The sequence below is a fragment of the Ovis aries genome, chromosome 4 (genome assembly GCF_016772045.2).
Source record: "Ovis aries strain OAR_USU_Benz2616 breed Rambouillet chromosome 4, ARS-UI_Ramb_v3.0, whole genome shotgun sequence".
Classification (NCBI taxonomy): Eukaryota; Metazoa; Chordata; class Mammalia; order Artiodactyla; family Bovidae; genus Ovis; species Ovis aries.
Window position 1 is genome coordinate 103,053,211 of NC_056057.1, and position 27,489 is coordinate 103,080,699.

General features: G+C 44.4%; 1 protein-coding gene across 1 annotated transcript in view; it reads right to left on the reverse strand.

The window, feature by feature from the left end:
- Positions 1-27,489, reverse strand: part of CREB3L2 (cAMP responsive element binding protein 3 like 2) — a 129,551-nt gene that overhangs the window by 19,216 nt on the left and 82,846 nt on the right. Inside the window, exons 3-8 of the mRNA XM_027968851.3 lie at positions 16,968-17,143; positions 15,323-15,410; positions 10,443-10,627; positions 8,035-8,181; positions 6,831-6,889; positions 4,899-4,967 (exon numbers count right to left, since the gene is read on the reverse strand). Of these exons, the coding sequence (XP_027824652.1) occupies positions 4,899-4,967; positions 6,831-6,889; positions 8,035-8,181; positions 10,443-10,627; positions 15,323-15,410; positions 16,968-17,143 (724 nt within the window). The remainder of the gene's footprint in view (positions 1-4,898; positions 4,968-6,830; positions 6,890-8,034; positions 8,182-10,442; positions 10,628-15,322; positions 15,411-16,967; positions 17,144-27,489) is intronic.

Consider the following 27,489-nt stretch of genomic DNA (forward strand, 5'->3'; position numbering starts at 1 on the left):
CGCTCTGTGAAATGAAGTGATTACCAGTTAAATGAGATGATCTCTAAAGTATTTTACAAGTCTGAGACACCTGTCTCTCCATTGATTGTTGTGACTCCTATCTCTCCATTGATTGCCAGGGTTGATTTGGCCGATCTGGCTGGCTAGGCAGGTGTCCACTTCCTCCCTTATCACTCCACACGTGACCCTCTCAAAGATGTGAGATCAGTTGAAGAGGACAACCACCTCCAATGGAGGAGGACCAGTCTTCGATCAAGAATATATGAGTGGATGCACTCCCCTGCTAGAACCTCCAAACAAGCTCTCATGTCTAAGCTCCTATGAGTCTACAGATCAGCCCTATAGATGTTTAAGGGCAAAATTAGACACGAGCAGAGCAAACTGAGCCACAGACGCCTACAACGAATGGGCTAGTTGAAGCACTTGTGCAGAAGAAAAGGCTATAAAGTGGGGGAAAGACAGGGTCTCTCAAGAATGAGTCATGCAGCTTGGAGACGAATGAGAAGCAAGGAAGGCCAGGAGACATCACATGCAGTCTCGCTTGGACTTTGTAAAAGCAAAAGCATTTCCTGACTGAGCACAGGAAGGAGGGCCCCCTGGGAAACCGTCTCTCTCTGGCTCACACATTTCCTGGTGGTAGGTGATTAGCAGATCGCCTTACAGACAAGTGTGAATGTGACTTCCCACTGCTCCAGCTGCCCAAGGTTCCAGTGGTAAACGCTGCGGAAGTCTCCTCTTCTGTCCCCACCCCCTTCCAGCTTGCTGAGCTCAGGCAAAAGGGCCTTTTCATGTTGAAGCCAGTAACATGCTACCTGGCTGCTGCTGGGGCCAGTACTACCCTAAGATTCAGGATTTACTCCAGCTTCGAGTGTGCGTTCTCATCTGGATACACATGAAAGTCCTTGTGGGATATGGCACGGAAGTGGTAAAATGTTAAGAGGGGCAGTTTTTCTTTAGCTTGGCCAACAAAGAAGCACCCACTTGCCTTTCCTGCCAGGTCATGCCAAATGAAACAGCAGCATCCCAGGTATCCCACCCACTTCTGGGTAGCCAGGATCCTGTCCACGTCTGGTAAGCATTTCTGCCTCTACCCACCTACCTCTGAAGGATGGTAACATCAGAAGCGCCAACAGGACACAAACACAGGTGTGTGTTCACTGGGCCCCACTCTGTACTTGGTTCAAACATTGGGTCGCTTACTAGGTGCCATGAAGAAAGGGTCCGAACGTCTCCCCCTCCCACAGGCCCACACCATCATCTCCTCCTGACCAGTTTAGGGCAGAGACTGCCAAGGTTCAAATTGGTCACTCCGGCCACGGTGTCATCTGAGCAAGAAGAGGCCCTTGGCAGGAACAGAAGGAGAAGGGAGAGGAAGTTGGGGGGAAGGCAGGCCCTTCCCTGTTTGCACAAGAGCAGCTTTGCTTTATTCCCTGGCTTCTCAAGCCAAAACACACAAAAAGCTGCTGAACTGAGAGACTATGACCTAGGAGGCCCCTCATCAGATTACTTGTGGGAGGATGGCAGGTTAATCAAGTACTAACCATTTTCACCATAAAGGGTTGGTTGTCTACCAGGAGTCTGGAAAAGGGAGGGGACTGAACGCAGCCTGTTGCAGAACCACAGTGGAAGCTTCTGCCAGTCAAGGGGCAAGCAGAGCACCATAAGCATGAAGTAGATTATTTTTTCAGTGGAATCTCCTGAATTGCTGGCAAGAGCCCCCACAGTGAAGAAGATAGAAGGAAAACTACCACTGGCTTTCAGGGAAGAACTCAAGATATGCTGACCCAAGCTCAAATACACAGGGACTCTCTAACTCATATTATATAATAACTGACATCATATTAATATAGTCGTGGCCATTGTTTTAAAGGGCTTCCCTGATGGCTCAGACAGTATAGAATCCACCTGCAATGCTGGAGACTTGGTTTCAATCCCTGGAGAAGGAAATGGCAACACATTCCAGTATTCTTGCCTGGAGAATCCCATGGACAGAGGAGCCTAGCGGGCTACAGTCCAGGAGGTCACAAAGAGTTGTGCACAACTAAGCAATTAACACTCATTATTTTAAAAGATAAAAACAACTGGCAAAGCATGGATTGTTCTTGACACACACATAATCAGATGTGCTTTATGTCCATGCTCTGCAGATAACAGCTCTTTATCAAAATCTGACAGAAATAAAATTATGTAGAAATACATTTACTGATATGAAAATATATGGCCAGTATGGCCAGTGATTTCTGTTAAATGGGGAAGGTTCTTAACAGAAGAGGATGTACAACGTAAGTACATACATATAAAATATCCCATTTCAAAATGTAAACATTTCTTTGGGTGAAAAGATTTGGGGGGATTTTCTTTTCTTTTTTAACTGTATTTTCTAAATTTTTTTTTTACAATGGGCATATATTACATGTGTGTGGGTTTTCTTTTTTAGGTTTAAAATCTATGATACGTTCATGTTTGGGAATGCATGTAAGAATTAAAGATTTTAAAATTTTAAAAAATAAAAAACTAAAAAAAAATAAAATTAAAAAAAAAAATAAAGACACACATGCAAATCAGAAAAAAAATAAATAAATAAATAAAATCTATGATACAGCAGGGTCAGCCTGGGGAGGGGAGGAGAGATCCTTTCCCAGTAAAGGGGGCAGGCATAGAGCCCTTCTCATCACAAGCACCCAATGCTCTTTGCGTCTCTGCTGCCCCCGTGTGGCTGCAGGAAGACCTGCCATCCGGAACCCCTAGACAAGACCCAACCTGGACCAAACTCCATTATCTTGGATGGATTCCTCTTTCTCTTTTCACCATTTCATGGCCTGGATTTGTCCCACTCATGAACATGGGGTTTTTTCAATAGCGATGGCTAAGACAGGAGGTGGGATGGACTAGAATCTGCTCAGGATGCTTACAAAATGGATACAGACTCTGGTGGGGGTTTAGGACCCAGAGAACCACTCTGGCAAGAATAAAGGTGGAGGTAAGAAGGCATGAAGCCTCAGGAGACTAATCGCCAAAGACAACAGCTAAACCGGAACCCTGAAGTGCCACTGGAAACCAGTTCCTCTGCATGGGGGATCAAGGTGATATCACATGGAGCTGGTGGCATTTACTTACTTCCGTTGTTTGTCTACAGAGGGCTGGAGGTAACTGTCCTTGACCTGCCATATGAGCACACGTTCCCAGAAATGCAGAGAGAAACCCAGTGGGGTCACAATGTCCACTTTTCCTACTGATGGTATTTTTAACTGATGACTCAATTAGCCTGCTGTTTGAGCAGTAGACCATGAAGATTTAAGAAACGGGAGCCAAATTTTACACTATTATCAGATGACATGTAAGTAGATTTACCCTGACCCCTTAACATTTGCAAACCTGTTATTAGGCATTAATGCTAAGCCTTAAAAGGATGAATTAATATTTTGCTTACCTCAAAGTCAATTTTTCTCTGCTTGGATTGTTGGATCTATAACAGCTAAGGGCAACAGGATCCCTTGACTAATGAATAATTTTCAAAGCATGAGCAGACTCTGAACACACACACATACGATGAAACGCCTCAACCACCGTTTCTCAGCCCCATACCTTAACATGACCCAGGATAAAGCTCATCAAGGCTCTAGGGCCAGACTGCCTGCCTTCAAACGCAGCTCTGGCATTTACTGTGTGACCTTGGGCAAGTCACCTAACCTTTCTGAGTCTCCACTGAGTTCAGTTCAGTTGCTCAGTTGTGTCTGGCTCTTTGCGACCCCATGGACTGCAGCACACCAGGCCTCCCTGTTGAGTCTCCATTACCTCCACCATTTAATAGGGACAGTAATAGGACTAGGTCATAGGGTCATCAGAAGGTTATATGAGTTAATATCTATAAAGTCCTGAAAACAGTACCTGACACAGGAGGTGTCAGATGAACTCATTAATCCATCTGTCCTACTTTGAAATTATTTTTCAAAGTGGACTTAAAATGTAATCAATTAATTAACTTTTAAACACAGTAATTAAAAACTTTTTAAAAAACAAACTTGGTTTTCCCTCCTTTTTTTTTCACTAATAAGCACTAATTTATTTTACTCAAATTGGGTGACAACAAAGTGGTCACTCCCTCCTTGCTGCTGCTGCTGCTCAGTCGCATCAGTCGTGTCCGACTCTGTGCGACCCCATAGACAGCAGCCCACCAGGCTCCCCGGTCCCTGGGATTCTCCAGGCAAGAACACTGGAGTGGGTTGCCATTTCCTTCTCCAGTGCATGAAAGTGAAAAGTGAAAGTGAAGCCGCTCAGTCGTGCCCGACTCTGCGACCCCATGGACTGCAGCCTACCAGGCTCCCCCATCCCTGGGATTCTCCAGGCAAGAATACTGGAGTGGATTGTCATTTCCTTCTCCAATGCATGAAAGTGAAGTCACTCAGTCGTGTCTAATTCTTCACAACCCCATGGACTGTAGCCCACCAGGCTCCTCCGTCCATGGGATTTTCCAGGCAAGAGCACTGGAGTGGGTGCCAGTGCCTTCTCCGACTCCCTCCTTAGCCACCTCTATAAAGTCTGATGTCATTTTCAGGAGAATCAGACTCATTGACCATATTCTCTCCCAAGCCTCCTCTTAACTCCCTCTTCATGAAAGCCCTTGTCAGAGTCAGATTCATCAATGTCACGTATTTTAGGAAAAGTAAAGGACATGCACAGGCGTGTGTGTGTGTGTGTGTGTGTGTGCGCGCATGTGCGTGCACGCACGCATGCACACACAAGTACACAGGCGGCAGGAACAGGTGCATGGAGCACGGCCACCCTGAGCATCCTGGCACAACTACTCTTTCAGTGGCACCTCCTCCCCTTTCTTCCCAGCTCCCTTTCTGATCTGCCCCTCTCTCCCCACCTTCCATCCTCACTCCAGGGACCCTCACCTGTTGGTGTTCTCCAGAACCTCCACCTTCTTCCGAAGCTCCAAGTTCTCCGTTGAACAAGACTCTACCCTACAGAGGAGAGACAAAAAGAAAAACCTGAGTTTTATCAGGGGAGCAAGCACTAAACCAGGGGCTAGGACGGAGGCAGGTGGGGTTCAGAGGAAAAATAAACAGAGAAGCAGCTACTCTGGGGAGATCAGAAAGAGAGCTAGGCTAACCTGAGTTGGGGAAAAGGGTGAGGACACAAAAGAAAAAAAAAGAGATTAGTAACAATAATGGAAAATGGATTGGAATGGTACACAATGTAAACTTCTTACTTGCTGTGCTTAGTCACAAAGTCATGTCTGACTCTTTGCAACCTGATGGACTGTAGCCCTCCAGGCTCCTCTATCCATGGGATTCTCCAGGCAAGAACACTGGAGTGGGTTGCCATGCCCTCCTCCAGCGGATCTTCCCAACCCAGGGATCGAACCCAGGTCTCTCGCACTGCAGGTGGATTCTTTACCATCTGAGCCACCAGGGAAGCCCAAACTTCTTAAAGGGTTTTTCAAACTTGATTTCTCTTGACTTTTCCCTATGGCTCTCAATGCTCATCACACTTCTCCCTCCATATTACAGGATCTGAATGCTGCTAGCTGTGCTCTTGGCCAGAAAGACTAACAGGGCTTGGGGTAGGGGGAGAGGAAAGGACAAGACCTTAGGACCTCAGGGCAAGGAACACAGGTGCTGGAGGAGGCATGCCCCAAGAGGCCATAAAGAAATTTTCATCGAAACATCTTGACCCCGGATACCTCAACAATGACTGGTAACAATTCTTATTAGTGTTAGCGTTAGTCGCTCAGTCGTGCCCGACTCTTTGCGACCCCATGGACTGCAGTCCACCAGGCTCCTCTGTCCATGAGATTTTCCAGGCAAGGATACTGGAGTAGGTTGCCATTTCCTTCTCCAATAATTCTTATTACCAAAACCTAAATCAGGAGGAAGAAACACTGACTTTCAGTAGGAACTTCAGGAACCAGCCAGGATCCACCAACTGCTCCCCTCACCACATATACATAAAGATTCACTTCTAGATCCAGGGACTCATTCCCATTTTAAATTGATATTAGTTTGTCAGATGGGAACTATTTTCTAGGGTAATACAAGATTGTGTTTTAATTTATGTTTTTCTAAGAGCCCTCCTGATATTCCAAGCTATTCAGAATAACACAAGGTATCCTCAAGTGTTTTGTGCAAAGTCACTCACCTATAACACGAATCACAGCAGACAGAAAATAAAGAACGCCAACTTGTCTTACATCCCCTGCTGCTCTCTAGGGTGCGAGGGAGTGTGGCCAAGGGTAACTGATTAATTAGCCCTGCTCTTTTCTGCCAAAATAGCACCTCTCCTCTGAGGAGTCCAGGAATGTACATGAAGGTTTGTATTTGTGCTTATTTGAAAGTAAGCCTTCAAGGACTTATGGACCCTTGGTTGAAAACAGTTCTGTACAAATGCCTACTAAGATCGAAAAGCGGAAATGTGTTAGTCACTCAGTCAAGTCCAGCTCTTTGTGACTCCATGGACTATAGCCCATCAGGCCTCTCTTGTCCATGAGATTCTCCAGGCAAGAATACTGGAGTGGGTAGCCACTGCCTTCTCCAGGAGATCTGCCTGACCAAGGGACCGAACCCAGGTCTCCTGCATTGCAGGTAGATTCTTTACCATCTGAGCCACCAAGGAAGTTGTACTTTTCATTTTTTGCTAGATTTATAAGCTTCTCCTCTAAAAACCACTAGGTGGCAGGCAAAACACAGGCTGATAAACCAACAGCCTTTGCTGGGAGCCAGGTGAGAAACTGAACCCCCTTGTCATGGAAATCAGGGGCCCCCTGGCACTCACATTTCTCTACATGAATTGCTCAATACACACAACCAGTTTGGCAGGAGGCTTACTTTTTCTCCAAGCTGTCCATGTATTCTTTCTTCTTCCTCCTACTTTCCTGGGCTGAAATCTGCAATGGAAAGGGAGAAAAGAGGATTACACTCCAGCTGTATCAGTAAGGGACAACAGAGGGTGAGATGGTGGGATGGCATCGTTGACTCAACAGACATGAGTTTGAGCAAACTCCAGAGACGGTGACAGACAGGGAAGCCTGGCGTGCTGCAGTCCGTGGGCTTGCAAAGAGTTGGACACAACTTAGCGACTGAACAACATGGCAGTAAACCCAGATGACTGGAGGCCGTGAGCACAGTAATCACAGAAGCCCTGCTCACTTCTGTGGCCATTTCCCATTTCTTTAACCTGCTGGCTCATCTACTAATCGCCTCTTCTGTTCCCCCTGGTTTCAATCAGTCTATGCTCTCATCTACTTTCCAACAAACTAGCCCCCCAGTAAGAAGGATGGTGGTCCAGGAGTCAGACCAGAACATGTACATCATGAACCATTTCTATGGGATCAGAAAAATGATTTCAATTCTGTGGACCTAGTTGGGTCACTATAATACATAATATAAACCAGTTGGGGTTAGTTACACAAAAATTCCCTGGTGGTTCTGCACGGGGGTGAAGAATTATGACTCTAATCCCTCTCATTCTTCCTCTCTTAGTCTCCTCCCTCCTGCTCTATCCACACCCTAGCCATGCCCCAGGGCCTCTGTGTCCCTTATTCCCACTATAGGGGCCCAGCACCAGGAAACTGCTAGACCCAGATATAGAAGAGCCAGCAGAATTTTTTAACAAAAACCCCTATCAAGAAAAAAAATTAAGCAAGCACCCATAATATATTGATAGTTATGTATTTATAATATTATAATTTATAAATATTTATAAATTGCATAGATGCCTACTAGGGGAAATATTGTATATATTATAAAATAGAAATTTTAAAGGCTGAGATGTTTTTAAATGTAAATGGGAGTTCTAATATTTTCCTCCCATGCCTGAATAGGTTATCTTGAGCATCATGGAGCATGCACACCCAATTTGGGGGCCCACTGCCCAGAAGATGGATGGCACGGCTGGAGGAAGGCAGGGCCAAGCCTTGGTCCTGACACCAAGGGCTGGGCCATTGTTGGCCACCGGGAAGGTGGGACAGGCACATGGCTCGGTTCTGCTCACACCTCTGCTCGCAGAAGTGCCTGCATCTGATGGACCCACCTTATTCTTGATTTTCCTCCGGATTTTCTTTAGGGCCTTCTCCTCTGATTTCGTCAGGGGCAACTTGGTGGGGATGGGGTAGCCCTCGGCGATCAGGGTCCTCTTCTCCTCCTCCGTCAGGACCAGGGGGCCTGATCCCTGCAGCTTCTGTGTAGACCAAGGAGCAGAAAAGGGTCAAAGAGGAGCAGCCGGGTGCACTGGAGGGAAGCCTCCTGAGGGGTGAGGAGGGTCTGATATGATGTCTTGCAAACAACTAAGGAAAAAGGAGGCCCATTTGTTTGGGTGAAAAATGGGCACTCTGAAGTGGAAGCGAAAAAATGGAGAAGATACCCGTGTGAGTGTTACAACCCAAGGATTATAACTGAAGGGAACAGGTAAAGAAACCTCCACCTGTTATTTCCCACAAAGTACCCCACTGGCTAAAACATGGAAATTTTTTAAAGGATAGAATTCATTTCCTACATCCCTGGAGGTTTCCTGTCCTTGGAGTGATGAGGAATTCACTTGGAGTTCTATGGAAAGTTTTGTTGTTCTCCTGAAAAGGCCATTTTGCAAGATGCTCTCCTATACACTAGGAGCTGCTTCTCAAGAGAAGTCCAGCGAAAGGGCTACGACTCCCAGGGGCACACTGGCAGGCTTGCTCCACGACAGCCTCTGGTTAGCACTGTCCTATACTGTCCATCGTCAATGGAGATGACCACTGTAGCTCATCCCATGTCATTCACACTAGGACAATGTTTATAATGAGTCAATAAGTGGAGGACCTATTGCATATTAACTCTGTGTTAAATGCATGCAGGAATCAAAATGAACTCTGTTTCTTAAGCAGCTAATGATCGAGACCAAGGCTGAATTGAAACACACGAAAGAACGAGAGCAATTAAATGCTAGACTGTGATACTCACTCCAGGTGCATTAATAATATGAAGAAAGAGAACACTTGTTTGAGTCTCTGCGATAAGGGAAGGCTTAGGGTAGCAGATAAGACTTGAACTGGGCCTCCTGGAAGAAAGGGGGTGATTTACACAGGGAAGGACTTTCCAACAAAAGGCAGCCTTGTAAAGAGTAACAGAAGAAGCCGCTCTGCCTGGAGGGGGCGAGTTCTTGAAGCTGCTGCAGGTTGGGCACATACAGAGGGTGTCAGTACCCAGCAGAGATATGACAGCTTGATGCCAACAGATAGTAGGGAGACACAGCACGGATGCTGAACCAAGGTTTGACATGGGAAGGATTTAATCCATGACCATGTAGAATGAACTGATTGTGGCAGGACCCACAGACCCATAGAATGAACACTATTTCAGTAATCAAAAGAGTGAAGGGTTAATGGTGAGAAGGTAATGATGGAGTGGAAAGAGGTAACCCACTGGCCCTCAGTAATAGTGATAAATAAGAACACGGCCACAGATCTAAGAACTTGCTGAGTTTCTGAGACAGACTGCATTCAACTTTTCAAAGTTATGCTAATTGACAGACGGCTTTTCTAGAATTTTTACATATCTCACTTCATTCAATACTTTGGCCACCTGATGCGAAGAGCTGACTCATTTGAAAAGACCCTGATGCTGGGAAAGATTGAGGGCAGGAGGAGATGGGGACGACAGAGGATGAGATGGTTGGATGGCATCACCAACTCGATGGACATGGGTTTGGGTGAACTCCGGGAGTTGGTGATGGATAGGGAGGCCTGGCGTGCTGCAGTTCATGGGGTCGCAAAGAGTCAGACACGACTCAGTAACTGAACTGAACTTCATTCAAACTTGCTCTATGTGATATTACAAATTCAGTAAGGTTGACTATGATTTTTAAATCCTCAGAGAAATCAATTGACTATTCAGAACAATACAAAATTAATTATATGTCCCTATTTTTTACTTGGAGAAATTATGTATGTGAGGGATGAATAATGACTCATGAGTTCCATCCTGAGTCACTGGGTTAAGAGCTGAACCACAGACAAAAAGGGTTAAATTATATGCTTGTGCTTTAGACATCAAAACATTTAATCTCAGGGCAATTTTTCAGTTCATCGAAGATTGTTTATTTAAAAAATAAGCTATTTCCTATCCTAGGTCACAAAGACTGCCTAAATTGACGATAAATATTTGTGATATAATTTTGAGAAGAATGACAACATTTTTATTCCTTATGGTTGTAGCTATAAAAAATAAGCACAGGAATAAAAACCGGAAGCATGCACAGAAAAGGAAAAGAATGTGTTAGCATGATGAGATCACAGGCAGTTTTTAGAAAATGTTCTCTAAGTCTGTCATCCCCCAGCTTTAGCAATCAGACTGAAAACTTCCCACAGGAAGAAAAGCCAAGTGGCCCGGAATGGCAGCCACGCGGGGTGAAGCTCCAAATGACAGGATGGGGGGATCGGGTTGCAGGGATGCAGGGACACTCACATGAGGAGCAGTGAGGAGCGGGGAGCTGGCCAGTGCCGAGGGGGCCCGCGCCGGGGCCCTGGCGGGGCTGTGGGTCTGTGGAAGGCCAAAGGGGTGCAGGCGCGGGCTGGGACTCAGGCTGCCCTCGGAGTCGCTGCTGTTGCTGCTGGGAGGAGTGGGTGGTAAGTGCAGGTGGTCCACGGAGGCTGAGGGGAAAAGAACGGATTGCATCCATCAGGGAGCAACGAAGCAGGACGTGGGGGCACTTAAACATCCAACATCCAACCAGGGACAGTTGAACAAACAGACGAGGAATCTCTCCTAGTGGACATGGAACGGCCTCCAAGATGTACTGTGAAGGCAAAATTTAAGTGTTTCTTTCGAAAAACAGTAGATTCAATTTCTGGGTTTCAACTCTGCAGTTCTTGATATAGCCTCAAGAAGGCGCTTTCTTGGCTTGATTTTCTGGCTTTATTGAGGATAATGAGCTTCCCTGGTGGCCCAGTTGGTAAAGAATCTGCCTGCAATGCGGGAGACCTGGGTTTGATCCCTGGGTTGGGAAGATCCCCTGGAGGAGGACATGGCAACCCACTCCAGTATTCTTGCCTGGAGAATCCCATGGACAGAGGAGCCTGGCGGGCTGCAGTCCGTGGGTTCGAAAAGAGTCGGACACGACTAAGCAACTTAGCACAGCACATTGTGGATACGTTTTTGGACTGGATTTTTGAGTTTTACTTTGGTCAACAGGAGTTTCAATAGATGTGACATAAGTGTATGCTGGTCTCAACCTATAAACGAGAGAAATAAATCAAGGTGCAAGACCGTGTGTAGAGTAGACTTCTTTTTGTACGAAAAAGGAGAGAAAGAGAATACAGAGCCTATTTGCTTGTAACTACATAAAGAAACTCGGGAAAATATGTAAGAAAGTAATCAAATTATGACAAAATGGGGACATGGGAAATTACAGTAGGCAGGGATGGTGCTGGCATAATGTTCCCTCGCTTCATTTCATATAGTTTCCACAATTTGATTGTAAACCACCGCGTTAATGTATCTTAAAAAAAAGAAAAGAAAAGAAATAGCAGAAGCAGGGAGCCCATGAGGGTTTGAGAAAAGCTCATTTGTTTCTGCAGGAATGTGTATGGCAGGGCCCACAGGCCAGATGCCAGGCATTCTTGATTCAGATAACACCCAGTCTATCTGTGGATAGAAAAGCAGGCACTGGAAGATAAACGAGGGGGAGCGGGGTGTCCCCGCAACGTTCCCCAGCATCAAGCATCCTCCACCTCTCCGCAGGGAGACATTCATACTCTGCCAGGCCTTGGAGCCTGGGTCAGCGCCGCTCATGCACCTCCAGCGCAGCGGAGGCAGGTTCCAAAGGAAGAACTGGCTCTGAGTTCGACCTGGCAAATGTGCTTTGGGGGTCTCGCTCTTTTCCTGACCTGTGAATCTTCACGTTGTGCTGCAATCCCTTGATGGCCAGTCACCGTTACTGAGCCAAGGGACGCGACCTTGGGTAAGCCTTTCACTCCGCAACCCCCCACGACAACAGAGCCCCAAGCGCAGCAGCTCTGAACTGGGCGAGGAGCCCGGGGGCCGCATACACACCTGGACTTGCTCAACCAGAGAACAGCCCGGGGCCATGGAGAGGCCTCCTGCCTGAGATACTGTAGATGGAAGGAGCTTTCCTGAGACACAGCTACTCACCTCAGAAAAAGGACCCTCAGAGCTGCCTTTGGAGGTGAGAAGCTGGAAGCATGGGCCTCTTCTGCTCACTGAAACACCGACTGTCCCAGGGAACCACAGGTGATCCATCTCTCTCAGTCACTTCTCCACCTTGCCCCACCCCCATTAACAGCACATACTTTTTCCTCTTTCTTTCTTACACTAACCCCTCTCTTTTCTCTTTCTAACCTACCCTGCCGTAGAGCTCCCTGGTTTTTTAAGAGTCCACGGGCACTCCTAAAGCTAAAGAATATTCTAAAACAATCCCATACATCTCTATTGTCAACTCTTTGGCCACAGCTTCCAGACAGCTAAGGAGGGTAGGTAGGTGTCTTAAATATCTGTTCACCTAGAAAGGAATCCTAAGAGTGTTAAGTAAGGTTTTCCCAACCCCATGATGACCTATGGGACTCTGTAGTGCCAGGTCAATTAATAAGCATGGAAACTGTTACCCTGGGGCGTCTCCAGTGCTCTGGCCACTTACACAGGCAAACCAAAATCCAATCCTGTAAATGCTTCAAGGTTACCAGGCTGGAATCTAAGGACAACTGGTCACAAACAGCCAACTAAGTTTTAAGTCATAGCTCATAAATAATCTCCTTACTTTGCTTCCACCTTCTCTTTATAAAAGTCTCCCCCCCAGCTCTTGTCAGAGGAAACTTCTAACCAGTTTGGCGATGCAAAGTCTAATTAACTTTTGCTCAAATAAGCGATTCAAAGTTTTAATTTTTTAGAGCTTATCTTTTGACAATGTTTCCTTTGGACTTCAAGGAGATCAAACCAGTCAATCCTAATGGAAATCAGTCCTGAATATTCATTGCAAGGACTGATGGTGAAGCTGAAGCTCCAATACTTTGGCCAACTGATGGGAAACACTGACTCACTGGAAAAGACCCTGATGCTGGGAAAGACTGAAGGCAGGAGGAGAAGGGGACAACAGAGGATGAGATGGTTGGATGGCATCAGACTTGATGGACATGAGTTTGAACAAGCTCCAGGAGTTGGTGATGGACAGGGAGGCCTGGAGTGCTGCAGTCCATGGGGTCACAGAGAGTCAGACATGACTGAGTTACTGAACGGAAGTTTAACAATGTTTATCTTTTAGCCATGGTAAACAAACAAGCAAGTAAAAACAAAAGCAAAACAAAACCCATGAGCAGACAAACCTCACAGGGGCTTCCAGTGTCTGCCATGCAGAGCTATTAGTCTGGAGAATTAGTCAAGAGTACTAGAGCTTACTTTTCCCTTTGGCTGGGCACAGTCCAAATTATTCTAGTACTTTTCTACTTTCCAAGAAGAAGGTGCTCCACACACACACGAAAATGGAAATGGCATGGCAGGAAAAGTGAAGCAAACTCGAATCTCCTCTTACCCACTTATTGAGAGCTACTGCCCTGGTCACAAGTGCCTCAGTATCAGATTTCTAAATTCACTTGAAATGTGGCTCTTGGGTTACTTCCTGACAGGGCTGGGGACAACAAACCACTTTGCTTAGAAGCCCTGCTACATTCAAGCATATTGAATTTCCTCCTGCCTGTTTATCTAGGATAATGAGGAAAGATGGGCACTTCAAGGAAGGACCCTGAAACTTTTCTCCTCTAGAGATCCGAGATTCTGAAGCCACTATGGGGCTTACTGGTATGGTGATGACATTTTCGGAAGCATATGGCAACACAGATTGAAAGAGCAAAATGTATTTGATAGTTGTTACCAGTATCACAAAAATGAAAGGAATTACTTTCTTTAAAGCTGAAAGGCACTAAAATGTGTATCACTCAGTTAAAATAAATATATGGATTTTAGTCAGTATTACTAATTATAAAAACTGAATCCTGGGACTTCCCTGCCAGTCCAGTGGTTAAGACTCCACACTTCCAAAGGGGCATGGATTCAAAGGGAACTAAGATCCCATATGCTGTGCTGTGTGGTCAAAAAAGTATAAAAAAATAATTGAATCCTTTCTTTACTGATGACAAAGGTAAATGCCAACCTTGATTAAAGTGTCACGGATAAATCTTGAGTATGTTTTTGGTGGGATGAAGTAGACTTTGCTTCTGTGAGCGTTGCTCCTATATATTATAACATCTGCACATTATGTCCACACCATAGCACGGATACCTTTCCCATGACCAGCGCGTATACTTTATTTGTTGGTCACATCGATGAGCTGTCCTTCTAACCATGTGCTGAAAGTATAAATAAAAAGGGAGGGGATGGTGTGTCTTAAGGCACTGAATTAAGGAGCTGGGCAAAGTATATCAATTAAAAAGGCTGAGAGAGCTTCTTAGACTCTCTGAGACTTAGGGGTCTGCATTCAGAATTCCTACCCATGGGCTTCACAGGGGTCAAGGGAAAAACTGACACAGGGAAAGAAAAAGGTGAGAGTGTGCCCATTTCAAGTATTGACACCACTTATTTCTAAACAGATGCCAGATGCCTGAAGGACGCAGGAATAGAGGAGTGGTGGTGGTGATTCGGTCACTACGTCATGTCCAACTCTCCCGACTCCATGGACTGTAGCCCACCAGGGTCCTCTGGTCATAGGATTTCCCAGGCAAGAATACTAGAGTGGGTTGTCATTCCCTTTTCCAGAGGATCTTCCTGACTCAGAGACTGAACCTTCATTTCCTATATTGCAGGCAGATTCTCTACCAGCTGCTGCTGCTGCTAAGTCACTTCAGTTGTGTCCAACTCTGTGAGACCCCATAGCTGAGCCACCCGAAAATCAACATTTAAAAATACTGAATTGCCCGACAGAGAAACTGTGAATCTACTTCACAAAGGGTTTAAAATTAGAGTTTGTTTTAAGCCGGCAAGCTGGCTTTGTAAATGCCCATTAGGTCTGTACTGATCATCTCGCCAGGGCAGGGAGCTGTCTTTTACTCATAGGATGGCTTGAGGGCAGGGGTTCCCATGTTCGCTTGTCAGCACCCAAGTCAGAAGAGTCTATAAACATGTTGAAAGGTCACCCTGGCTTGGAATAGAAGTTGAAGATTTAACTTGACAATTAAGCATACACATATATGGGAAAATAAAATTTAGCTTTAAAGTTTGTATTTAGAGTCAAGAACAGCTATTTCATAAAACAAGTTCTGCTTTTAGTACAATCAACGGTCCCCACCTTCCCTGGGGTGACGCACCCACACCTGTTAGCCCAAAGGGGAGAGGAGACAGACCTTCCTTGGGAGAGAAGTTTAGGAACTGATCCACTTCATGAGGCTCCAGCTTAATCTTAGGAATAATGGTCTGGCATGAGGAATCAACCTAAAGAAAGAAATTCAAACACAGTTTTTAAAAGCCAGTAACAAACCCGAAGCAACACCCCAGGGAGCTGTCTGTCATCCTGTCTCCCTCCCAGGGCTGTGCTAGGGCTGGTGAGGCCTGGCTGAGCGCAGGCTGCTTCTTGGACCGGGAGGTATTTTAGTCCTTAACCCTCACCCGTTGCCAAATCTGGCAGTACAGGTGAGGGAGCCCTCAGAATTCTCAAATGAAGAAGCCAGGGCTCACTTGTCAGTGCTTCATTCCATTGTGTTTATGGTACTGTACAGGCATTTTACCCCAAAACTAGTCTGGCACATTCCTAAAGGGTCACAGGCCTCTGGCAGGAGGAACTGTGTGAACCCAACTGCGTGCATTCTCTCCAGGTTCCTGACAACCGACAACACATAACCACGAAACACTGGGTAGGGAAAGGAGGACAGGTATCTGGCCCACGCGTGGGAGAAAGGCCATGACTCTGATCTTTCTTAGTGACTTGCTCAAAATTCACACTAAAACATCACAGAGCAAGGAGACTAATACAGACTCCAGAAGCCTCATCCTATAAACAGACTCAGGTAGCTACTGAGAAAGGAATTCTAGAGGGCAGCATACAGGTGCTCCGTTCACCTCATCTCCATCGGCCCTCAGCTTCCCGATGGATGGAAGGTAAACAGCACAAGCAGTGAGGATGCAGCCACGCCTTGGTGGTGCCACCACTGCTGGGTTACCTTTTCCTGATTCCTCTACCTTGCTCAGAGGAGAAAAGACTTAGAGAATGCCAGTGGAGTCACTGTAACATGACCTGTGGCTGTGAGCACAAGGAAAGTTAGGGCTGGATTCCGAATATCCAGAAGAAGATGCACAAGTGTGCCCCTGGTCCACCACCAGACATCGAAACACCTAAAGAGAAGGTGGAGCACAACTAAATCCTACTTGCTATAGGCACGGAACCGAGCAACTCCCAGTTTCTTACGTTTTCCATGGGGAATACAAGAGCTGGTAGCTGGGAAATCCCTGAATTAAGTCAGGGCAACTCGCACAGTACTAGGGGAATAAAGCATGACACAGGAACAAGCAATCCTTGTTGCCACAGCCCAGAAAGCTATGAATAGCACCATCGCTGAAACCACTCCCTTCCAACTGGCTTAAAAATCAATTCCAGGGAGAATTTTTTGCCAACATGGATATCCCTGAACTTTTTCAATTTTGTAATAGCATTCGCAGAAAAACCGAAATGAGACTTTCTACCAGTTTTTCTGGACAATGCCTTTAAAGGAAGTGATATAACCAATGTTGACACCAAATCAACATGCTCTCGATATAGACATAAATATACCTTTACATATATATATATACTACATATATATATATACACTATATATACTATATAACTATATATACTATATAACTATATAACTATATATATATATATATATATATATTTACATATCCTTAAACATATACAGCCACTGGCTCCAAAAAGATTAAATGCCTTTTTGGAGAATGAGGATCTGTTATCTCTCAATCCAATCTGTTTTTATGGAAGAAAAGTGACTTTACCCCAGTGTTCATTTCCAGAGGGTTTTCCTCCTTTTCAAACGGGGTGGAGATTGCGGTGATGGTCAGCGTGACAGAGGGGACAAGTCCCGAGGGTGGCTCGTCCGTGATGGGCTCTGTCTTGATGGTTGTTGGTGGAAAGTCTGGAGACAGGTACCATTTCTCACTCTCCACTTCATCTATGGGAAAAAAACAAGCACACTGTGAAATCTGCTCAGGGCATCAGGTATAAGTAAAACAAGTGACCACTGACCTTTCTCCTCAAAAAAAACTCCAACAAAGAATTATTGAGGGAGTTCTCTGGTGCTACAGGGGATAAGAATCAACCTGCCGATGCAGGGGACACGGGTTTGATCCCTGGTCTGGGAAGATCCCACGTGCCTTGGGGCAACTAGGCCCCTGAGCCACAACTACTTGAGCCTGTGGTCTAGAGCCCGAGAACCTCTACTGCTGAGCCCATATGGTGCAATCGCTGAAGCCCGTGTGCCTGGAGCCTGTGCTCCACAAGAGAAGACGCCACAGTGAGAAGCCCTCACACTGCAGCTAGAGAGTAGCCTCTGTGCTCCCCAACTAGAGAAAGCCCACACACAGCAGCAAAGACCCAGCACAACCAAAACTATGATAAATTAATAATTAATTTAAAAAATTACTGAGTAGAATTAAAAGACATAAAATGAGAACATGAGAGAGGAGATCAATGGATGAACAAATGAATGTCAGAACAAGAATCTATGCTTTCATTCACTTGAGTGTAAGGACGCCTAAGGCAACTCTGAAAGCATGCATATGAAACAAAGAAACTAAGCTCCCTGGGCACAGTGGGAAGAGACTGGGTGGATGGGGAATAGGATAGGATGGACAATTCCAGTGTGTAGTGTTTTATACTTTTTGGTTTTCAAGCCAAATGAACCTATTATCTATTCATAAATAAATAAGTACATCTAAAAATATGAAGGAAGGAGAGGACGGATCGGGAGATTGGGATTGGCACACATACACTGCTATGTATTTAATAGATAACTAATATCTACTGTATAGCACAGGGAACCCCACTCAATGCTCTGTGCCAACCTAAATGGAAAGGAAATCCAAGGAAGAGGAGGCACATGTATACGTGTGACTGATTCACTTTGCTGTACAGCAGAAACTAACACAACATCGTAAAGCAACTATATTCCAATAAAAAATATCATAATGTTCGTTGGGTTTTTGCATAACATCTTGCAGAAAAACCCCAACAAACTTTTTGTCCAATTCTACAATTAAAAAATAAAAACAAGCAGGAGAGAGTGAATGACTGCAACCAGGGTCTCAGGAGACAGGACCAGAGACAATGGTTAGAAGGCCTCTGCTCTTCTCCCCAGTGGATGCTTATCTGCTTCTTGTTTTCTTCTCACTCCCCATGCTGGTCCCAGTCTGCTCCTACAACTGCACTGAAGCCTTACACCAGCCCTAGACTTCCAGAACTTTACTTAGCCCTCTCAGAAACTTCAGAGTTTGTAAAACATGTTGCTGAAATGCATGAAATCCAGAGGGAAGGGCAGCCTCTTGCCGAGTCTGGTCTTGGCCTCTGGCTTTCATGATGATCACAGGCCTGGGGATTGCAATGAAGGAACAGCACTGATCGGACAGAAGCACTTCCATCACTCAGCAGCATTCTCCCAGGAGCCCGCATGGTACCCTGCACTTCTCACCAAGTTACTTGAGAGCAGGTACCTCGGCGCAGCCCTGGAAAAGAAGGGGGAAGGGCAGGGCCGGGGAGAGCAAGGCAGCTGCAAGCAGGTGCAGAACAAGAGAAAACAAGTCAGAGGTTCCCAGAGTCAGCATTCCTCACCCGATGCCAGTTTACCAAAACGAGACTGAAATAAAGCCAAGATATGCTCCCTTGCTTTATTAAAATGTACATAAACATTCACACCTTTGTGAACTGTTATTGTAGAGGGCAGCAAAGTCATTCACGTTATGAATTATTTCACACTCAAGAATCAGGTTCAAGTTTTCTTATGAAAAGGTACATGAACACCACGTCACTCAACCATCAAGGGGCAGTGGAAGAGTGGGTACGGAAGCCAAAAACTACAGCTTGCAGTGATGAAGGTTATACTTCGTAAGCAGCTTCCTTCAGGGGAAGGTTAGATTCACTTGCATCGAAGAAAATGATTTTCCCCCAAATCCAATTTATAACTGACTCAATTAAATATTCCAGCCCCAATGTATTAATATTTCCTGGGGTAAAATAAAGACGGACAAGGTTTCAGTCGGTTGAAGATGTTTTGCTTTTAGAGCTGGTTCTCCGGAGCTGCTGAGCACTCTGGGGCGGTGGAGGAGTCCCATCATTCCCAAGGGACTGGGGACCACATCCTGGCCGAGCGGGAGGGGCAGGAAACAAAAGGCCTCTTGAAGGCGGTCAGAGGATGGAGACCACACTGTACTGGGTGCAGAGTCCTGCTGGCCAGATGGGCACCCCAGCTCAGCTTGAGGGCAGCGGGGGCAACTAGATGAGGAGGCAAACCAAGTATCTTTTTTTTTTTTTTTAATTTTTGGCTGCACTGGGTTTTCATTGCTGTGTGTGGGCTTTCTCAAGTTGCAGTGTGCAGGAGCTACGCTCCAGTCGTGGTGCAAAGGCTTCTCACTGGGGTGGCTTCTCTTGCTGAGGAGCACAGCCTCTAGGGTCCGCAGGCTCAGTAGCTGCGGCACATGGACTTAGTTGCTCCACAGCGTACAGCATCTTCCCAGGCCAGGGATTGAACCTGTGTCCCCTGCATTGGCAGGGTATATCCACTGTACCACCAGGGAAGTCCCAAATAGTTTCTAACACCACTCCCAGGAGGAGTTCGGAATGAGAAGTCTCTGTCAGCTGCAAGGAGGACATGCTCAGGACCGATGTGGGGAGTGGCCAGAGAGACAGAGCACAGATCACACTTTTTTCCACTCAGGAGTGATGTGTTCATACCTCCACCTGTCAGCACTTACAGCCTGTCCACAGTGAGCAATATTAATCCCCAGCAGAGGCTGGAAGAGAGACAGCAAGATGAAATCCAGCCTCAGTACATATGAAAATGAACAGTAAGGAGGCATCACTGAGGAAAAGGGCACACGCAATTATCAGGAAATGGTGAGATAAGGCCAGACCCCATGGTTGTGCCGTTATGATCCCTGTGATGACAGGTAAATCACAAGGCACAAAAGAAAAGGCAAACATAAATACAAAAAGCAGATACGAAATTACAAGCGCACCTTCCCTGGTGGCTCAGTGGTAAGGAATCCTCCTGCCAGTGCAGGAAACATGGGTTCGATCCCTGATCAGGGAAGATTGCACACGCCGCAGAGCCACTAAGCCCGTGGGCCACAACTGATGAGCCTGTGCTCTAGAGCTGGGGAGCCACAACTACTTAAGCCTCACGCTCCACAACAAGAGAAGCCACCACAATGAGAAGCCACCACACCTCAACTAGAGAGTTATACCAGCTAGTTACCCAGAACTAGAGAAAAGCCCATGCAGAAATGAAGACCCAGTACAGCCAACTATAAACAAATAAATAAAATTATTTAAACATAAAATTACAATCAAAATGAAGACAGGTCAGTCCTTCCAATAAGCTAAGCCATTCTCAAAGCACACATCCATTAAGTACGTCAAGAGTTTATAATCCTAATGCTCAGTGCCCTACACTCTTGTTTTTAAAAAATTTTATGTAAATATAATCTTTGTTATATCAGAGATGGAGGCTGAAGGACAAACGACATGCGAACTATGAAACAAAACTTCCCCTGAACTCTTCCAAGAGAGAAGCCCAAAGAAGCTTCCAAAGAAGCCCAAAGGAGCTTCCTGAGCTTTTTGGTGACAAACAACTGGAGTTGCCTGCCTGCTTCCAGTTCAAACCAGCAATTTATTACTCTCCCTTGAAAGATATTTTCTGAACTAGAAAGAAGTTTAAGGCCATCAAGCTCAATATGTGATCTTACGATGAGGAAACTAACAGGCAGGTCTAGACCACACAGCAAACAAGTGGCAAAACTCAGGTTTCTCGATCCATGAAAGAAACAAGTAAACATAGACAAACATTTCTGCACAGATATGCTCACTACAGCATTATTTATAAGCACAAGACACTGAAAGTAATCAAAACAGTAAAAAGGAAGGGCAAGGTTAATGAATTAGGGTGTACTCATACAATGGAAATATTATGCAGCCAGAAATGTTACATGTTAAAGCCTTTTTAATAACAAGGCAAAGATTTATGATAGAGTATTAAGAAAAAAAGATATAAATGTGTGCACTATTAATAAGGAAAGTGACAGAATGATCTCTGGAGAATAACTCGGAACAAGAGCAATTTTTTCCCCACAATTTCATACTATTTCTAAATTTCCTATACAGGGAATATTATCATCCCAGGATGACTGCACATGGAAATGGCCTGCTTCTGGCTGCTCTACTTTATACCTCAAAACAGTAATTACTAGAAGCCTTAGTGGGTCAAGGGGCCCATTCAGAGTCCCTTAACATACGAGTCAATGAGCACCTTAACATATGTTATATATCACGTAATTGGCTCCACAGTTCTTCATTTGTGCCTTTATCCTCCCACTGGGGACTAATTCCTATCCTGGGACTGACAACCTGACTTGCTCTGATTGAAAGGATATGCGCTTCCTAACGCAAGTACAGTCTTGAAATGCACAACTGAACTCACACGTTTGTGCCTTTGCCATCACAGTGCGAAGGATGTGCTAGGACAATCTACCGACCCCAGGAGGACAGACACATAAAACAGAGTTGTCCCCAGATAGGCTTGGCCAAGATCAGCCAACTCTCAGCCTTAGACATGCGAGTGAATCTAGCTGAAACCAGTAAAACAAGTCACTGCCCCTAACCCCGCCAAAATGAGCCAACCTCCAGTCAAGGCACAAATGTGTGAACTACAATAATAAATGACTGTTGTCAAAGCTAATGAGTTTAGATAGAGATATAGATGGAGAGAACAAATGTATGGATACCAAAGAGAAAGAGGAGTGCCATGACTTGGGAGATTGACATATATACACTGTTGATGTGTGTGCTGGGTATTTAGCCACTCAGTGCTGTCCAGCTCTTTGTGACCCCATGGACTTGCAACCCGCCAGGCTCCCCTGTCCATGGGGATTCTCTAGGCAAGAATACTGGAGTGGGTTGCCATGACCTCCTCCAGGGAATCTTCCTGACCCAGGGACTGAACCGAGGTCTCCTGCATTTCAGGTGGATTCTTTACCATCTGAGTCACCAATATATAAAATAAATCACTAATGAGAACCAACTGTGTAGCGGAAGGGATTGTTTACAGTGCTCTGTGGTGACCTAAATGGGAAGGAAATCCATAAAAAGAGGAGATACATGTATACCGATAGCTGATTTAATTGTTGTACAGTAGAAACTAACATAACATTGTAAAACAACCATAATCCAATAAAAATTTTTTAGAAAAAAAGCTGATGAGTTTAGGAGTGGTTTGTTTTTCAGGAATATAGCTGGCTGATATAACACAGCTGAAAGTATCAATATATACAAGAAATTAAATCTATCACATCAGAACCTATGGCAACACAATAGCTGAACCATATTCCCATAATAATTCCTCTAAACCACCAACTGTAAACCATATCAATAAATATTTGTAGATTGATTTGATCTACCAGTTAAATCATAAAATAAATGGCTTCAGGTGAAGAAGGTCAGCCAGTAAGAAGTTGCTGAGAACAACATTCCAGCAGCAGTTGAAATTAGAAAAAAGGAGCTTTCATTCTGAACTACTAGGTGTTAGCTTGTACTCTGTCTGCCAATGGAAATAAATCTGAGAAAACAAAATGACAAATATAACCTCTGAGGTATGACAGAAGATAAAGTGAAAAGGGAATCAGTAGAAAACGCGTTACACTTTTTCCATATAACCTTACTTTCACAGCCTTATTTCACTGGCAAAAGATCAGCAGAGCACCATAGCTTAGAACTTAGATGGCTGAGTTATTGATAAAACTACAAAAATAAGAGTCAGTACACACCCTATACATGCTCCAATTTGCAAAACTTCTGAAGCTCGGATCTTGATTAAAAAAATGTTTTTTCCCTAAACTGTATCTATACGCTTTTTAAGTTTCCTTTCAGGAGGAAAACATCACCTGGGTCTTTCCTGGCCAGCCAATGGCTAAGACCCTGATCTTCCACTGCAGGGGGCATTGGTTCAATCCCTGGTTAGGACACTAAGATCCCACATGCCATGCAGCACAGCCAGAAAAAAAAGGAAAAAAGAAGGAAAACATGACCCAATAAGGCCAGTAGTGCACTGTGGAGAGTAAGAAGCACAACCGACATATCTTCTAATTTTATTTAAACAGCTTGCTATCAGAGGTCAAACTCGACTGGCGGATTTCCTGGGCATCACCATTTAGCTGTCAGCAAGAAAACAAAAACAAGCTGCTGTCTCATGATGACCAGTCCTTCACATCCAAGGACGAAATGGAGCAGCTGTGAGCACTGGGGCTAGATGCTGAGATCATCAAGACAGCAGCTAAAAAGCCCACAAACTAGAGCCAACATAGACGCAACACCAAAATGCAGGTCCTCAATCACTTCCATAAATAACTGCACTGACTAGAAACTGATTCCTGGGAGGGGGAAAGAAGAGATTAAATTGAGAGTAGAAAGTATCTTTATGTGATATATATGTTATATATATATATATGTGTGTGTGTCATTATATATATATAAATAATACATATGTATCTATATATGCACATACACAGATATACATATATCTATATCATATGTCTGTACTCTTAAAAAGAGAAATTACATAGGGCAATACCACTTATATGATATACACATATGCACCCATTAGCTATTTATATGTCTAAAGTAAAAAGGAAATTTTTGTGAATTAAATAAGTATGCCTCGTCTAAATCCTTCAGTATTTCATACTTCACCATTTGCCCTGTGAATTTCTTCAACAGAATTGGCAAATCTTGACCGATTTTTGGCGTAAACATCTCTTAAGGGAAAACTCCAAGGCTGGGTTCTGGAGGCCAGGAGAGGGGAGGAAAGCAGGTGAATGTATCAAAGAGTCATACTAAGCTGGAGCTCACCATTCAGACAGAAGGTAGACGCCAGCCTGCCCAAGGTCCCACCCTGAGTGCCTGGACAATGAAATCACCTCCAGTGTGAGTTGTATGGGGAAGTGTTGAAAACAGTGAACACTTAACTATGAGTGTTTACTACGTATTAAACATTGTTCTAAGTGCTTTCGATATATAACAACTAATTTAACCCTGAGAGTGACCCTGGAAGGCAAGCACTATGATTGTTCTCATTTTATACACAAGGATACTAAGCGATTAAACCCCTCAACCTACGTTACCCAGCTGATATACAGCCTCCAGCTGGCATACGGCCCCTAGCTGATATATGGCCAACCAGGGTCGCACACCCAGGCCAACCAGTCCCACAGCCCGTGGGATATTGCTTTGCGAGAGATCAATGATGAAACATCTCTGCCAAAAGGGAGTATTCTTCAATTAACATTATTTTGAGCCCATAATTAGCCACTAAAAAAAGTGCAATAATAGGTTCTTTCTATACTTCTCACCTTCATTTATATGGACTCCTAATCCACTGTTGCTAAGCTGAAGTATTCCAATTTAAGACCAGCCAGTAACAGCTCAAATGTTTTGAGAGCTGTGTGCCAGGCCCCGTTCTTCATGTTTACCTTCCTGATTTTGTGTTCTTTCTGTGCCTATGTTTACAATCTCTTTCACTTATTCTGGTTGTTAATATTGTGGTCAGTTGGTAAATCATGTACTGAATTATGTGGCAATTGGCATAAAGCAATAATAACAAGAGCAAAGCAATAATGACAAGAGCTAATATTTATTTAGTGCTTACTAATTGCCAGGCACTGTTATAAATGTATAATATATATTAACTTAATCCCTACAACAATAGTACAAGGTTGAGTATTATGAATATTATTTCCATTTTAAAGATCAGGAAAGAAAGACAAGAGTTGAGCCACTTGCTCAAAATCACACCATTAGGAAGTAGCAGAACCCAGATTCTAATTCAAGCAAATTGATCCCAGAGATGAACTGCTAAGTTCTATCTGTGGTCTGCATTTGGTATCTCAGGTCCTCCCATAGGAAACTGTGTTTAGAGTATGCATTAACAAATATCTGTGGAGCAAATGATTGATTTCAAAAGATTTACTTAGTGTACACATACAAAAAAAAAAAAACCCTCATGTGTACACTTTTCTTCACCAAAATTATGACTCTTACTTGTAAACAGAGTAAGTTTAATGCTTTGTTGTTGTTCTTCAGTTGCTCAGTCATGTCTGACTCTTTGCGACCCCATGGACTACAGCACACCAGGTTTTCCTGTCCTTCACCATCTCCTGGATTTCGCTCAGACTCATGTCCATTGAGTCAGTGATGCCATCCAACCGTCTCATCTTCTGTCTACCCCTTTTCCTCTTGCCCTCAATCTTTCCCAGCATCAGGGTCTCTCCCAAGTTTAATGCTAGATAGCAAGGCAATGCCAAAGAATGTTCAAACTACCACACAATTGCACTCATTTCACATGCTAGCAAAGTAAAGCTCAAAATTCTCCAAGTGAGTCTTCAACAGTATGTGAACCGAGAACTTCCAGATGTTCAAGCTGGATTTAGAAAAGGTAGAGGAACTGGAGATCAAATTGCCAACATCTGCTGGACCGTAGAAAAAGCAAGAGAGTTCCAGAAAAAATATCTATTTCTGCTTTACTGACATGTCAAAGCCTTTGACTCTGTGGATCACAACAAACTGTGGAGAATTCTTAAAGAGACAGAAATACCAGACCACCTTACCTGTCTCCTGAGAAATCTGTATGCAGGTCAAGAAGCAACAGTTAGAACTAGACATGGAACAACAGGCTGGTTCCAAATTGGGAAAGGAGTACATCTAGGCTATATATTGTCACTCTGCTTATTTAACTTATATGCAGAGTACATCATGCAAAATGCCAGGACAGATGAAGCACAAGCTGTAATCAAGATTGCCAGGAAAAATATCAATAACTTCAGATATGCAGATGACACTACCCTAATGGCAGAAAGCAAAGAGGAACTAAAGAGCCTCTTGATAAAAGTGAAAGAGGAGAGTGAAAACGCTGGCTTAGAACTCAACATTCAGAAAATGAAGATCATGGGATCTGGTCCCGTCACTTCATGGCAAATAGATGGGGAAACAGTGGAAACAGTGACAGATTTTATTTTCTTGGGCTCCAAAATCACTGCAGATGGTGACTCCAGCCATGAAATTAAGACACTTGCTGCTTGGAAAAAAAGCTATGACCAACTTAGACAGCATATTAAAAAGTAGAGACATTACTGTCATCCCCATTACTGACATCCCCTTACTGACAAAAGGTCTGTCTAGTCAAGGCTATGGTTTTTCCAGTAGTCATGCATGGACATGAGAGTTGGACCATAAAGAAGGCTGAAGAACTGATACTTTTGAATTGTGGTGTTGGAGAAGACTCTTGAGAGTCCCTTGGACTGCAAGGAGATCCAACCAGTCCATCCTAAAGGAAATCAGTCCTGAATATTCATTGCAAGGACTGATGCTGAAGCTGAAACTCCAATACTTTGGCCACCTGATAAAGAACTGACTCATTAGAACAGACCCTGATGCTGATAAAAACTGAAGGCAGGAGCAGAAGGGGATGACAGAGGATGAGATGGTTGGATGGCATCACCAACTCAATGGATGTTGAGTCTAAGCAAGCTCCAGGAGTTGGTGATGGACAGGGAAGCCTGGCATGCTGCCATCCATAAGGTTCCAAAGAGTCAGACACAACTGAGTGAGTGAATTGAGCTATAAATATTGCTTTCTTATACTAGTCTAACATTTCAATGACCAAGCAAACAAAGAAGTCATTATTTCTCTTTTAAAAAGTTGAGGGGGTATTTTCCATACTAGTTAGAAAAAGAAAATAAAAGGCAATCTCAAATGGATGATGAGCAAAAAAACGTACATCACTAGTCCAGGTTTCAGACTCTGAAAAGAAGACTGTTCTTCTACTTGTCCACACCAAACACATCAGGTTCTTTCTGTAGCTTATCCTTGCCAGGGGACCCAGCTACTTCCCGTAGGTAAATGACAGATATGTCTGAATTTTTTTAACCCTAGAATCTACGCCCTCTAAGACGGCTTAGACCCATGCTCTTGTCAGCAGCTCTAATCAAATGTGATGAAAACAAAGCTCTTTGTCATCTCTCTGGGACTTTCTTTCCCAGGTCCCAAGGCCTTGGAACATTTCAACATCAAGATGTCTTCACCACTGCAAACAGAAAACCTAAGTCACCCATGACTCATCTCTACCCTTTACTCAGCATACCCGATGTAGTCCGGCTCTGGGTTTCATCGAATCCTTTCAAAATCCATTTTTTCTTTGTCCTGCATGGCATACACTTTTCCATTTCTCCCTGGACTGCTATATTAAGCACACCTTCCCTG